Source organism: Odocoileus virginianus, chromosome 12, assembly GCF_023699985.2.
Source record: "Odocoileus virginianus isolate 20LAN1187 ecotype Illinois chromosome 12, Ovbor_1.2, whole genome shotgun sequence".
Taxonomy (NCBI): domain Eukaryota; kingdom Metazoa; phylum Chordata; class Mammalia; order Artiodactyla; family Cervidae; genus Odocoileus; species Odocoileus virginianus.
This window is the reverse complement of record NC_069685.1, coordinates 37,016,916-37,031,796: the sequence shown is the minus strand read 5'-3', so window position 1 is coordinate 37,031,796 and position 14,881 is coordinate 37,016,916. Positions and strand designations below refer to the sequence as shown.

The 14,881-nt window shown below is 42.8% G+C and overlaps 1 protein-coding gene across 5 annotated transcripts in view; it reads left to right on the top strand.

Moving 5' to 3' along the window:
* Positions 1–14,881, top strand: part of RAPGEF2 (Rap guanine nucleotide exchange factor 2) — a 260,250-nt gene that overhangs the window by 83,298 nt on the left and 162,071 nt on the right. For all 5 annotated transcript variants that reach the window (XM_070474910.1, XM_070474911.1, XM_070474909.1 and 2 more), the window contains exon 3: positions 3,337–3,393. In XM_070474910.1, coding sequence (XP_070331011.1) covers positions 3,337–3,393 — 57 coding nt within the window. The remainder of the gene's footprint in view (positions 1–3,336; positions 3,394–14,881) is intronic.

Sequence of the window (14,881 nt, the reverse complement as noted above, 5' to 3'; positions counted from 1 at the left end):
GACAGAAAAATGGTTAGTAAGGAACAGAGGAGAACGACAGAGTGGGACAGACTGGAGATGTCTTCAGGAAAATTTGAGATACCTGGAGACCGTTTCATGCAAAGGTGGGCACAATAAAGAACAGAAATGGTATGGGCCTAAAAGAAGCAGAAAACATTAAGAAGAGGTGGCAAGAATACACAGAAGCACTGTACAAAAAAGATCTTCACGACCCAGATAATCACGATGGTATGATCACTCACCCAGAGCCAGACATCCTGGAATGTGAAGTCAAGTGGGCCTTAGGAAGCATCACTATGAACAAAGCTAGTGGAGGTGATGGAATTCCAGTTGGGTTGTTTCAAATCCTAAAAGATGATGCTGTGAAAGCGCTGCACTCAATATGCCAACAAATTTGGAAAACTCAGCAGTGGCCACAGGACTGGAAAATGTCAGTTTTCATTCCAATCCCAAAGAAAGGCAATGCCAAAGAACATTCAAACTACCACACAGTTGCATTAATCTCACTTACTAGTAATGCTCAAAATTCCCCAAGCAAGGCTTCAGCAGTCCATGAACCATGAAATTCCAGATGTTCAAGCTGGATTTAGAAAAGGCAGAGGAACCAGAGATCAAATTGCCAACATCCATTGGATCATCGACAAAGCAAGAAAGTTTCAGAAAAACATCTACTTCTGCTTTATTGACTATGCCAAAGCCTTTAAGTGTGTGGATCACAACATACTGGAAAATTCTTAAAGGTAGAAATACCAGACCACCTGACCTGCCTCTTGAGAAACCTTTTTTTGCAGGTTAGGAGGCAACAGTTAGAACTGGACATGGAACAACAGACTGGTCCCAAATCGGGAAAGGAGTATGTCAAGGCTGTATATTGTCACCCTGCTTATTTAACTTATTTGCAGAGTATATCATGAGAAATGTTGGGCTGGATGAAGCACAAGCTGGAATCAAAATTGCTAGGAGAAATATCAATAACCACAGATATGGAGATGACACCACCCTTATGGCAGAAAGCGAAGAAGAACTAAGAGCCTCTTGTTGAAAGTGAAAGAGGAGAGTGAAAAAGTTGGCTTAAAGCTCAACATTCAGAAAACTAAGATCATGGCATCTGGTCCCATCACTTGATGGCAAGTGGATAGGGAAACAGTGGAAACAGTGACAGACTTTATTTTTTTGGACTCCAAAATCACTGCGGATGGTAACTGCAGCCATGAAATTAAAAGACACTTACTCCCTGGAAGAAAAATTATGACCAACCTAGACAGCATGTTAAAAAGCAGAGACATTACTTTGCCAACAGAGGTCCATCTGGTCAAAGCTATGGCTTTCCCAGTGGTCATGTAGGGATGTGAGAGTTGGACTATAAAGAGAGCTGAGCACCGAAGGATTGATGCTTTTGAACTGTGGTGTTGGAGAAGACTCTTGAGAGTCCCTTGGACTGCAAGGAGATCCAACCAGTCCATCCTAAAGGAAATCAGTCTTGAATATTCCCTGGAAGGACTGATGCTGAAGCTGAAGCTCCAGTACTTTGGCCAGCTGATGTGAAGAGCTGACTCATTTCATAAGACCCGGATGCTGGGAAGGATTGAGGGCGGGAGGAGAAGAGGATGACAGAGGATGAGATTGTTGGATGGCATCACTGACTCAGTGGACATGAGTTTGAGTAAACTCTGGGAGTTGGTGATAGACTGGGAGGCCTGGTGTGCTGCAGTCCATGGGGTCGCCAAGAGTTGGACACGACTGAGCGCCTGAACTGAATTGAGTAAGAGGAAAACCAGGAGACGTAGACAAGATAATGCTGTAAGGAAAAGGGAGTCATCACATGCTACTGAGAAGTGGAATTGATACAAGGTCAGAAAAGACTTAGGCAACAGAGAGGATGCTGTAATTCTTGGAGTTTTTTTTGTTGTTGTTGTTGAGTTTCAGGGACCTGGTGATGGAGGAGTGGGAGGAGGATGAGAGAATGGAGACAGTTTATTTATGTAGACAAGTCTAAAAGAGAATTTCCATCATGGGGAAAGCTGAGTGTGGATAGTAGCTGGAGGGGCTGTGGGGTCAAGAGTGTCCCCTCCCTCTGTATGGGCGATGGACATGAGGTGTATTTATGTATCAAAGGAAGCCGTCCAGGAAAGAGGGAGAAGCGGGTGATGGTGAGGGAGGAGATGAGCGTGCAGGAGCCAGGAGCTGTGGAAGGACTGAGATCTTGGAGAAGTTGTGACAGGAAACAGGGCAGAGCCTGTTATATAATTTAAGACCTGGTATTTTTAGACCCATTACTTAAGTCTCTCATCCCTTCCTGGGAAGAATTCGTGTGATTCAGTCACTTAAAACTGTGTTTAATGTGTGTTCAAGGATCCATGCTGCCTCCTGGAGTTCAGTGAATGTTTCGGGATAGGGGTTGAGAGGCAGAGGGACTCTGAAGTAGGGTGGTGGTCGCAGGAAGAGCAAGGCAAAAGAGAACTCAGGAGAGTTGTTTTCAAGTGAAAGAAAATATCAAGAGTGGCATTGTTTGGAGTTTGCAGACAGGGAAGGTATCTGTGTGTGTTGATCCCAGTGTTTCACAGATTGGAGGTTGGTAGCCCCACTGACCAAACTGCAGATGCGGTTGAAAGAATCGCTTTTGTAGCCAGTCCTTTTTATTCCTTCTTAGTCTCTCCTTAGGAAGACATAGTCATTTTCTCTTTTGCATATCTGTACTTTTGGGACATTTTACTCGGGCTTAATATAATAAGATGCTTTTTGAAAATGCTGTTCTTGAGGTAATTTTGAATATTTAAACATTCATGTTTTCCATAATTTTCATACTTTTCCCCCCATAGATGAATCAGCTGAAATAACAAATCTTTAAGTTATAAAGCATCTGTTTAGTCATTTTAGTCATAAAAATAATGACTTTAATGAAAGCCTACTTTTGTCTGAAATTCCATACCGTTAAGTAACATCAGTGTTAAACTGTGGATGACGTTATCACTTTTTAAATTAATAGGTTTTCCTTTTTGGTTTTCAGCTTCCTTTTCATTTTCTATTTACCTTGGAGAACATTAATTTGCCCACATGTCCTTTACAAAAAATACATACAATTTTGTTCTCTATGAAATAAACCTGGTGAAGCTGACATCTAACAAAATGTTTCTTTTCAAGCATTTCTTTACCAGATTTCATTTTATTTTGTTAACCTAAGTACCATAAATGTTTACCTTGAGGCCAATAAATGGTCGTGACAATTCATAGAAATAATCTTAATTTTCTACATAATGTCTCATTTACAATTTAAAACTATCAGTGTGTTTTTCAGTGACAAATGGTGAACTCAAGTCTTCATTTTTTGTTTTACAGGTTGATGTGTGAAACTGTGAGATACGAAAGACATGAAGCCAATGAAGTTTTGTACTAGTAGGTGCTTCCTTTTTCTTTGAACCGTGCATAACATGGCAGCTAAATGATGCACTGAGAGTGTCAGTGAATTACTAGGGACACCTTGTTAAGTCAGCGTTACTTAATTTTGCATTAACTTTTATTGCATGCTGTAGCAATGGGAAGCATTTCAGCTGTTTCCGGTCATAAAGTAAAGGTTTGCAGCCCTTTACTGATAAGTCTGCATATGCATTTATGTGTCTATCATGTAGTTCAGAGATGGTATTTGACATTATGGAGTATTTTGACTTTTATTGTTCAGAAGTGAGAAATAGTCTGGACTGGAGTCTTTCCAAAGGAACAAAATGCATATATTCCCACCATCACACCACATGAGATGTAATGATAGCATAGATGCCATATTTTGACTTGTCTTTTTTTTTTTTTAACTGCACCTTGTGGTATGTGGGATCTTAGTTTCCCAACCAGCTATTGAACCTGGGCCCTAGTGGTGAAACCGCGGAATCCTAACCACTGGACCCCCAACAGGAAAATAAGCTGCCCATGCCTCCCCAGGCTTAGTTTCCTCCTTAAATCATATTGGTATTCTTTTTAGGTTTCCCTGGCGGCTCAGACGGTAAATCATATTGGTATTCTTTTTAAGGTGTGTCACACTCTCTTTGAAACAATGGCAACTAGTTTCTTAAGAATGTGATAAGCATGCAGTAGATAAATATTGGTGTATTAAGGATGTGGAAGTTCTGATCTAATAGACATAATTCTGCTGATAATGTTTGCCATGAGTGATGGTTGTTCTGTTGACTTCTCTTCCTGTTTTTCAAGGCACTTACTAAATAATTACTGCTTTTCATGCATATTGTAAGGAGTCTTTATGGAAATAAATAAGATATAGCATCTGCCCTTAAGGAGATTTTATAATCTTTTGGTAGAAGTACAAACAGAAAAAATGGAAAACAGCAACAACAAAAACTAAGCAACCAGAAAGACGGAGACTATAGGTTTGCACAGCAGGGGCGCAGGGGAGGGTCTGGGGGAAGTGGCCCTTTGTACTACGTCTCCTGGTGTGTCTGGGGCCTTGAGAGACTTTCTTGGCAGAAAACAATTATTTATACAGGGGCACAGAGAGGGGAGGGGGCTGGCCACACATTTGAACAGTGTGGCAAGTTTAGTGCTAGTGGCCTGGCATGTTGTGGGGTCAAGAGAAGAGGTAGGTCATAGTCACATTTGCTTGTGAACCTGTGTTAAAAAAGTCATTCTTGCTTCCTTATGCAACTGGAAATGAGTGCTTTTCCTTTTCAATTACATTTTATTATGGAAAATCACAAATGTTCACAGTATTAGTGACATGGTAATAAAACAGACCCTCATGGATTCATCATGCCACACTATCCACTGATCACCAACAGTGTTTTATCTCTTACTCCATCTCCAGTAGATTATTTTGAAGGAAATCCAGACATATCAATTCACCCATAATTGTTTTGATATGTATTTTTATCTTTAAAAGATAGACTCAAAAAAAAAAGCTTAGCCATAGTATTATCATCAGACCTCAAAACATAATTCTTTCATATCATGAAAATTAAAGTTTTTGGGTACAGTTTGTTTATTGGTTGGTATCTTTCTTAAGTGTCTTTTATTTTTTTTTCCATTTTTATTAGTTGGAGGCTAATTACTTTACAATATTGTAGTGTTTTTGTCATACATTGACATGAATCAGCCATGGATTTACATGTATTCCCCATCCTGATCGCCCCTCCCACCTCCCTTCTTAAGTGTCTTTTAATCTTCAGGTAAGTGGCTAGTTTTCAAGCAGCAAAATGATGTGACCAGAGGCCTTCCAGCACCACTTATTCCCTCAAAGATAGGATCTGTATCTGTCTGAAAGCACAGAGTTGGATTGAGTGGACTGGCAGGGAGATCTGTCAGGACGCTACTGTCAGAATCTGAGATGATGATACTTGAACTGGGGCAAAGACAGAAGAAATGGGACAGTCAGGGGTGAATTTTTTTCTTTTTAATTTTAGCTGCACTGGGTCTCCATTGTGGTGCTCAGGCTCAGAGGTTGTGATGCACAGGCTTAGTCGCCTGAGGCATGTGGAATCTTAGCTCAAACCTAAGTCCCCCGCATTGGAAGGCGGATTCTTAACCACTGGACCCCACCAAAGAAGTCCCACGGATGGATTTTAGAAGAAGACATGGGTGGATCTGATGCAGGATGGTTCTTGGCTGTCTGTATCCATCTTGGGCTTCGGAAGTTGTACGTACATCCAATAGAGCAGAGTAGAAAATAACCAGGATGTAATTGGTAATGAGAAAACTCACACTGGGGGCAAATGCCCTTAATATATTTATCCTAGAAGGAATCAAGATATAAATAATTTAGACTATTAGTTCTCTTTTAGGGGCAATTTAAAAAGTTACCTGTGGAATGGGTGTACGTATGTTAGGGTTGATGAGCTCTGATGAGTATTATTAATTTGTTTCAGCAGCCCAGTGGCAGGCAGTGTCAGCTTTCTATCGGTTTGTCCTTTCCTCCTGAAACATGATCTGGGCCGTGCTGATGAGATAACAGCAAATGTGTAACAAGCCCTCTGTTCATCCCACATACGTGAATCCAAGCTTTGTGTGTATTAGTTTTCTTCCTCCTTACAGCCGTCCTAGTGGATCTTTTCATCTCCACTGTTTTACGTGGGAGGGCCCTGAGGCTTCACAGAAACCTGCCCCGAGAGCACGGCTCAACATGGGGTCTGGACTCGCCCCCCCAGACATGGTGACTGCAGCCTCGGCTGTCCCCCTCCGCAGCAGCATCCCCACCCCCTTCATGCCTCCATAGAAGATGATGTGATGTGCATGTGGGTGAGGACCACATCTCTCCATGGGCTGGAGGGTGCCTCCCCAAGGGGCAAGGGCGGCCCCTGCAACTCACCAGCCCTTCTGCCCGTGTTGTCCTGGCTTCCTAACAGTTATTATTTGTTATCCATTTAAATGGAAGTTAGATTGTAGTGTTTTAAATTCATTTTTTTTTTCAATAGAGTCAGTTTAGGCCACGAATATAAGCTCTGCTTATCACGCACAGCCATGACTTGGAATATCCTACGTTGACTGCATTTGGGCTGGAATTTGTAGCCCAAGTTGATTGTGTTAATTGTTTCGGCAAATTAGAATCAGGTGGCAGTGTAAGCAGTGAAGAGTCTTTGTGTCATGATTTCATAAGACCAAAAGTTCAGGGACTGAGTGTGGATTCACCCAGTCACATTCCCAGGCTTTGGCTGACTTTGTGTGAAGGATGATGGATTCCTCTCTGATCCATGAACAGACTTGTCTTTGCTCTGAGCAGTTGGTATAGGTGCAGTTTTAAAAATGAAAGAACTTCTGTATTTGGGGTGTGTAAAACTCCTGTGATGATTTAGTAATACCACCACTTTTCTAGGGCCCTCTTGTTTTTACCTCATGGGGGGAATGACTTGTCTGCTTGAGCTTGGAGAACACAGTATAGTCAAATATCAGAGACTTTCAGAATTTGGTTTTATAACTAAGAGATGAGTATTTGTTTTCCTTATTCTGTTTGTGTGTGTGCTGGTGACTTTGAAGACTATAATTTTCATAATTTCACCAGGTAAATCTAGTATTCTTTTAATCCACCTCTGTGCCTCGCTTTTCTCATCTGTCAAATGGGAACAGTGATCACAGCGTCCCCGCTTTGGTGCCAGTGCGAGGCTGATAGGCAGGGCCCCATGTGGAGAATACAGAGCAGGCACACGCAGTCAGGAATGCCAGCGGTGGGCAGTGTTCTCACTGCATCCACTGTTCTCATCATTTGGATTTTGTTCTCCCATTGTTTTAGCTGCCTTAAGCTTTGCTTAGGAAGGAATTATGACAACAGTGTTCTATCAGTAACTCCCCTGGTGTTATTTTAACATGAGCAGTATGGCAGAATGCCATTTGAAGTTGTTTTGTGATTCAGGGGAGAGTTGTGATTCTGATGAAGTAGAATTTTTAAAGTGTAGACTCTCCCATTTAGGATCTAGTATTTGTTATCCTAGAAAGTTAGGTATCGTTAGTTGAGCTTTACACAGTGGACAAAAGCATCAGGTAAATTCTCCCTTCCTTTCATTTGTTATCGACTGTATATGGTTGTTTTGCTGGCTTAAAAGTGCTGAGTGGGACAGTATACATTTCATATCTGAGGGACTTTAGAGAATTTAAGAAAGGAGCTAAACAAATGTGTCCATTCTCTTTTTCTTTAATGGCCAGCCATCCTCACCATTTTGGTTTAGTATCTAGTGAAGTGCTAAAAACCTTTGGATAAGAAATTAAACCATCAAAAATGTGTTTTGTTTTTTAAATTTAAAGCACACACAGACAGTCTGTAAACTCAGGTAACTGTACTGCACCCCCTTTGTCCACACACGTGTTGGAAGGGGTGCTTTGGTTTCCGGAAGAGTTTTCATAGCACTTAGATATGGGGTTTATCTCCCCTTATTGCAGAAGAGGAAATGGTTTCCCTTACTAGATAAAGTGAGATTGAGCTCAGTGGCTTCTTTTAAGGCAGTTTCATCTAAATCTCCATCTTGCAGAACTTTGGCCCAGCTGCCCCTCTTCAGGACCTAGCAGTCCTTTCAGTCTGTGATGTGGTTTCTGGTTTCCACAGTAGCCTGTGTCCAGATCTCACCTCTTCCTGTCCCCTCCACATCCCCTTCCTACTCCAGTGGCCATTCTGTGCTCAGATCTGCCTGAACCTCTGTCCCCTCCTCCCCCTGGAGGAGGAGCTGCCCCTTCCCCGTGGTGTTGGTCCTCCTCTCCCCTGATCCCTCCTCCCCCTGGAGGAGGAGCTATTGCTTTGCGATGTTGCTTCCCCCACCGCCCCCACCCCTGGGTCCTTGCCCAGACTTATAGGATAAAGATGCTCAACTGTGAGCTTGGTATATCGTGATGTACACATGTGCTGTGTGTAAGTATGAAAATTCAAATACTTGTGGATACATGCCTACCCACAAATAGACTTACTTAAGATTGTTTTATGTCCATATGGTGATAGTTTAAGGTTTCTTAGCAATACTTTAAAAAATACAATATTTTTATATTTACTTTTGATCTTTGAAAATGTTTTATTTTTGTGATGAATCAAAGAGCAGTAAAATAAAAACCTGTAAAAATGTATTTAGTTTGTGAACTCCATCAGGGCAGAAACTACATTGGTTTAGATTTACGCTTGTCTGTGTGGCTCAGCACAGACATTTGCATCTTGTCTGTTCTCAGTTGTTATTTTTTTGCATTTACTTGAAAGGAGTTATTCCTTTGCTAGATCAGCAGAGAAAGACCTTCTTTATGGTCTTTCAGGTAAAACAGCCTGCATGTTAGGGTTAGGTGTTAGGTTCTTTGTGTTGATTTTCTGTGGAACTACTCAGTGAGTAAAAACCTGCACTCTTCTTAAATTCAGGTGTTGAAAGTTACACGTAGTCAGCAAATGAGGTTCCTCGCTGTGCTGTCTGATCAGCGTGGCCGCAGTGCTGTGAGCTGGCAGTGCGTGTCAACCCTGACCTTGGCAGTGGGCTGAGCAGGTTTGGGGTGGGTTTGTTTCTGGACGGCTACAAGTTCTTTTTAGCATTTCTGGTGCCAGTTTTCTCTAGGTGAGGAGCAGGTTTGCCCTGAAAATGAAACTGTAGTGTGTAACTGAAAGATGCAGATGTGTGAATTTCATGACCCACTGGTAGTTTTCAGAAGAGTTTTTGGCTGCTCTGTTAAATTTGAGAAATTGTCCCTGAAGTCCTTGGGTTTAGCCATCTGCCCTCAATATAGCTGAATCACTGATGAATGGATTGTCATAAATTTAATCTGCATCGATGTTTTTTCTTTCATTCAAAAAAGTTTCTTGAGTAACTTAATGACGCTTAAGACCTCACTCCTTCATTTTGTTTTTAAAATGAATTTTATAAAGTTAAGAATGACTGTATGTTGAGTCTATAGAATCTTTAGCTTTACTAGTTCTTCAGTTGTTATCATTCCCTTTGCTGGTTTAGTGAATTACCCTGGTTAAAAAAAAAATTATGTCCACGTATTCCCCCCCATTTTCAAAGTACTGATGTTTTAAAAATAAAAATATTTTCAAAATATTTTAATATATTCAAAATAAAATATTTTCAAAGTATTTAGCTGAAATAGCCTCAATATTTCCATCCATTGTCAGAGTTCTTACTGATTTTACTGATTTATCCTATTTGTTGGATTTAAGCCACTATAGTTTGTTGAGAGGAAATTAAGGATTTCCTGAAAAATTTAATGTTATAATGATGCTGTTTTTCTTTCAGAGTTTTTAGTGATAAAAGTGAAGTAGCTTCTTATGATTTAGAACTTTTAGGAAATGGAACAGAAAGTCAGCCTCTGCTTGTAATATGTGTTTTCATAAGTGTGGAAATTTGTGGTTGTGTGCTTGTATATAATTAAATATTATGAGGTATATAATTTTATAGAACAATATTGCTGTTCTTTACGTCAGGAATGTGCATGTCAGCCCTTGGTAGAGGACTGTTTCTGTCACGTGTCCTACACTTGATGCCTGAGAACAGGTGATGTGTGCGCTTTGGCTTTCTTTGGATGATGATCTGGTTTTGTCAGGGTCGCACACTGCCGAGCTACTTTAACTTTTCACATGAGCTTACTTTCTGCCATTGGCTGCACAAAAATGTATCATATATATTTTGTCTTGGAGCATAAGGCTTCGAGTCCCATCAGGGAGCAACAAAAATTTTTATTAAACTTTTTGGTAAATCCAGTAGCAGAAGTGGTGGTAATACACTTGTGAAAAAGAGCACAACTCTTAGATATCTATTCCATCTGCATGTTGGAAGGTGGCGATTGTCAGGGCTACAGTTTTAAGCCCTGGAACAGTTTGTTCATGGGAAATCCTCCTCTATTCCTCGTGGTGGCTGTTAGTGGTGGAAGAACTGGACGCGGTTCTGTCCCCTGGGGCTGGCCATGTCCCTACCGAGAACCTCTGGTCTGAACTAGCTGCTGGGCTCCCGTGAGAGGGTACAGGGTCATCTGGTGTCAGAAGGCAGAGTTAGTCCTGCTCTGGTTTTTGGTATAATTGTATATTTGAGAGTACACGTCTGCACCGGTCAGAAGAGACTAGTGACCGATTGTGTGTGTGTGTGGGGGGTGGTGATGAATAGAATAAGATGTCAAACTTCAGCAGGGGCTTTGGAGGGGACCCCACAGGATGTGGTGGTGGGCTGTGCAGAGGAAGAAATTTAGGGAGACTTTCTCTTTTTCTGTTTTATCCTTAGGCTGGGTGATGTTATCGGGACAGCAGCTGTAGGAAAAGAAGCAAGTGTTTTGTAGTCGTGGCCTCTGGTGGCCGGCCCTCTGCGGTTCCTGCTCGTGGGCTCCACTTACTTGGTGGAATTTGGATGGTCTTCACTTTAGTTCCCACTGACGGAAGCCAGTAGGCCTGGGAGGTAACGCTGTTCCCAGATGCCGGCGGCTGTTGTGTGAAGGTGGTGTTGCATCTGGGTAGTGTGCATAATACAGTGCAGCCTCCCTTTCTAAACCGACCCAAACCCTGATGCTTGTGGGTCCACACGACTGCGTGTCCCCACCCCTCCCTGGATGGGCGCCCTCCCCACTGGCCCTGAATGTTTCCAGCCATATCACCCACTGTGTTCCCAGACGGTGGCTGCCTCTGTGCGTCTGTGTGTCCTGATGCCCCTGTGGCTGTCGCCCCGTACGGCCCCGTAGGGCATCCTCCGCTCCAGTCCCTTCTGCCTGTGCCGCACTGCCCTTGACCTGCTGCCGGGGGAACCCTTCCTGCAGACCCGATGCCCTCCTTGGGCACTAAATTCTGGTCCTGATTGTGTGTGTTTTGCACGGGGACCATTCCTCTAGTTTCTGTTGGTTGACATCCCCCCTCTTCAAATACACATGCACACACAGACCAGATGTCAGTTTGTGGCCGGCAGGGGTGAGTGTGAGGCTTTGTGTCCACGAGGACAGGAGTGCCCTTACCTGAAGCCTCTTCCTTACCCCATCCCTCCTACTCTTTAAGCCTTTTGGCCAGTTGGGCTTCACATAAATTTTCATATGGTAACAAATGAATTAAGTGGCATCTCCCCAGTTACTTTTTGCCCTCTGATGATCATCTTTCTGACTTAATCCGTTTTCTTGTGAGTTATTAGCTTATTATCCCGCATCCCCCATCAACTTGGACTGGGTCCCTGTATTCATTCTCCTAAAGGGGAACTGGGGACCATGCAGCTGCTCACATATCCCTTTCATGGGGAGACACCGCCACCCTGTGGACATCTAGGTTATTGTCAACGACATTCTTTAACCCTCACTTCGTTTTTCTAGTTCCTGGTAAACTGAAACTCACAGCTTTGGCTTTCAGATACTTTAACACCTCCACCTGAGCTAATGTCTATTCAACTATTAATTAAGTTATTACTAAAATATCTGAGAGCCAGTGGAGCATCGTCTAGTGTGTCCGTGGAGGTACTGACGAGCAGAGGAAAAGACTTCTGAGATAACGATGCTCTGCTTCTTGTGAACAAGTCCAGAGTGGCTGGGAACCCAGCAGAGAGTGACTCACTTTATTTGGAAGGTACTAAAATGTTTCTCAGAGGAAGTGGTCGTTAACCTGGAATTCAAAGGATGAGTAAGGAGTTTACTGGGCTGAAGATACCCTTTAGAAGCTGGAAGAGCAGGTTTGTTAAGGCCCTGAGGCATAGGCGGAGGAAACTGTGTAGGCTGGTGAGTGGCATGCAGTCTGAAGCCCAGGACTTGTTGGGGTTGAGAGCAGAGAGGAAAGGTGTAGGTGACCCTTTCAGAGCTGGTGGTGAGGGAGAGAAGGAGAGGAAGAGACCAGTGTTCTGTGTCCCTGCGATGCAGGGTGCTCGGTATGTATTGTGTCATTAGATCAGAGTGACGTTGTGAAGAAGGGCTAATATCCCCATTTCGAGGTTGAGGGATCAGAGCCCCAGGGGCTGACGTCACCAGGATCACATGGCTGGTGGAACAGAATGTTGTGTTCCAAACCTTTACTCTTTGCAGGGCATCAGACTGCTGCTTTTAGGTGCTGGTCGTCAGCACCGGGCTTCCTCCTGTTCAGGTTATAAGCAGAAGCGTGTCTTGATCTCGGTTCCCTGAGCAGATACTGCCAAGATCCTGCCCTGTTCCTACAAGCGGCAGCCCCCGGCCCTGTCTGCAGGGGGCCTCCATCCAGGTGGAGGGAGACACCTAGGTTGCTCAGGGGTGAGAAATGGATAGAGAAAAGCACAAAACAGAATCAGTTAGATGGGATAAGTATTTTGGAGTGCGGGAATCAGTGAGAAGACCTTATTGAAGAAGTGGTGTGAGAGCCATTCCTTTAGGGCGCAGGGTGACTTAGAAGGTGGGGAGATACCATCTAGGAAGGGGGTTTGTGCTGAGGAGCAGAGGGAAGTGAGGTGGGAAGAGTTGGGACTAGGTTACAGTGGCCTCTTCCCATCATTCCAAGGCTGTACCTGCCCTTCTGATTTAGCCCAGGAGGTGTGGGCACCTAGACTGGTCAGTCGTGATGGCTATTTAGAGTCATTCTGTCTGATCACACGGCATGGCCAATCGGTCATTTTATGATGTCCTGTTTATATCTTGCTTGCTTGTTTTGTTTGGCTTGATTCATTTTCTCTCTGTTGACTGAATCAAAACAGAAGGTCTGCTGAGGGCCTTGTCATACCCTGGGCTCTGTGGCTTTCATCTTGTCAGATGTAGGATGGGAAGTGTTGGAATCAAATCGTTTGTCCGTTGGAGTTCTTAGCTCCATCTAAGACTTGTAGGTCTTCTCTAAGTGTCCATTTTGGTGATCAGAGGGGCCTCTGTGATCTCTATGTGTCTCTTTTCTACCTGTTACTGGTGATATAACACTAGAGTTATTTGGAAATGGTCAGTTACTCTGAGATTCAACTTTTATCATTTCAGCAACCCTTCATGGGACTCCTGAGCTCATAATTTTAAAACATTAAACAACTGGGGAAAATGTGAATGACATTGGTGAATAAAATCAGTTGTATCCATAGTGACTGACTTGTAGTATTTTTTTTTCCCCTGCCATTTGTTCCTGTTAGGCTTGTAATTATCATTCTACTAGTCAGTCTGTTAGCCAGCTGCATTGCCAAATATGTCTGCAAGCGAGATCTCAGATTCATTTTGCTTCCTCTCTAAGTGTAGGCAAGTTTGATGCTGTTACTGCTAGGTAATTTCTTTTTAAAAAATAGTCATTACTTGGCACATGGAGAGTCCCGTGGTGACAGGTGCCCTGTGGGAAGGGGCGTGGTTGCAGATGTTGAAGGAAAGTGGGTTATGTCTCACACTGAAACACTGCCTGCCTGACACGTAATAATTATAAATGCAGGAGAGGGCAGGGTAGCACGGTGGTTTCTAACGAACTCAGGAGACTTTTCTGGCCAGTTGAGTAAAACAGATTTTATTGGTGGCATCTCACTATGAGAAACTTATGAGACTCATTGTTTTTGTATTCTTGGTTCTAATTAGCTTACTTTTATAAGAAAGCCTTCCTCAGTGATCAGTGCAGAGAAATAGAAGAAAACAATACAATGGGAAAGACTAGAGATCTCTTCAAGAAAATAGAGATACCAAGGGAACATTTCATGCAAAAATGAACTTGGTAAAGGACAGAAATGGTATGGACCTAACAGAAGCAGAAGATATTAAGAAGAGATGGCAAGAATACATAGAAGAACTATACAAAAAAGATCTTCACGACCCACCCAGATAACCACAATGGTGTGATCACTAACCTAGAATCAGACATCCTGGAATGTAAAGTCAAGTGGGCCTTAGGAAGCATCACTATGAACAAAGCTAGTGGAGGTGATGGAATTCCAGTTGAGCTGTTTCAAATCCTAAAAGACGATGCTGTGAAAGTGCTGCACTCAATATGCCAGCAAATTTGGAAAACTCAGCAGTGGCCCCAGGACTGGAAAAGGTCAGTTTTCATTCCAATCCCAAAGAATGCTCAAACTACCACACAATTGCACTCATCTGACATGCTAGTAAAGTAATGCTCAAAATTCTCCAAGCCAGGCTTCAGCAATACGTGAACCGAGAACTTCCAGATGTTCAAGCTGATTTTGGAAAAGGCAGAGGAACCAGAGATCAAATTGCCAACATCTGCTGGATCATTGAAAAAGCAAGAGAGTTTCAGAAAAACGTCTATTTCTGGTTTATTGACTATGCCAAAGCCTTTAACTGTGTGGATCACAGCAAACTGTGGAAAATTCTTAAAGAGATGGGAATACCAGAGCACCTGACCTGCCTCCTGAGAAATCTGTATGCAGGTCAGGAAGCAACAGTAAGAACTGGACATAGAACAATATACTGTTCCAAATAGGAAAAGGAGTACATTAAGGCTATATATTGTCACCCTGCTTATTTAACTTATATGCAGAGTACATCATGAGAAACACTGGGCTGGATGAAGCACAAGCTGGAATCAGGATTGCTGGGG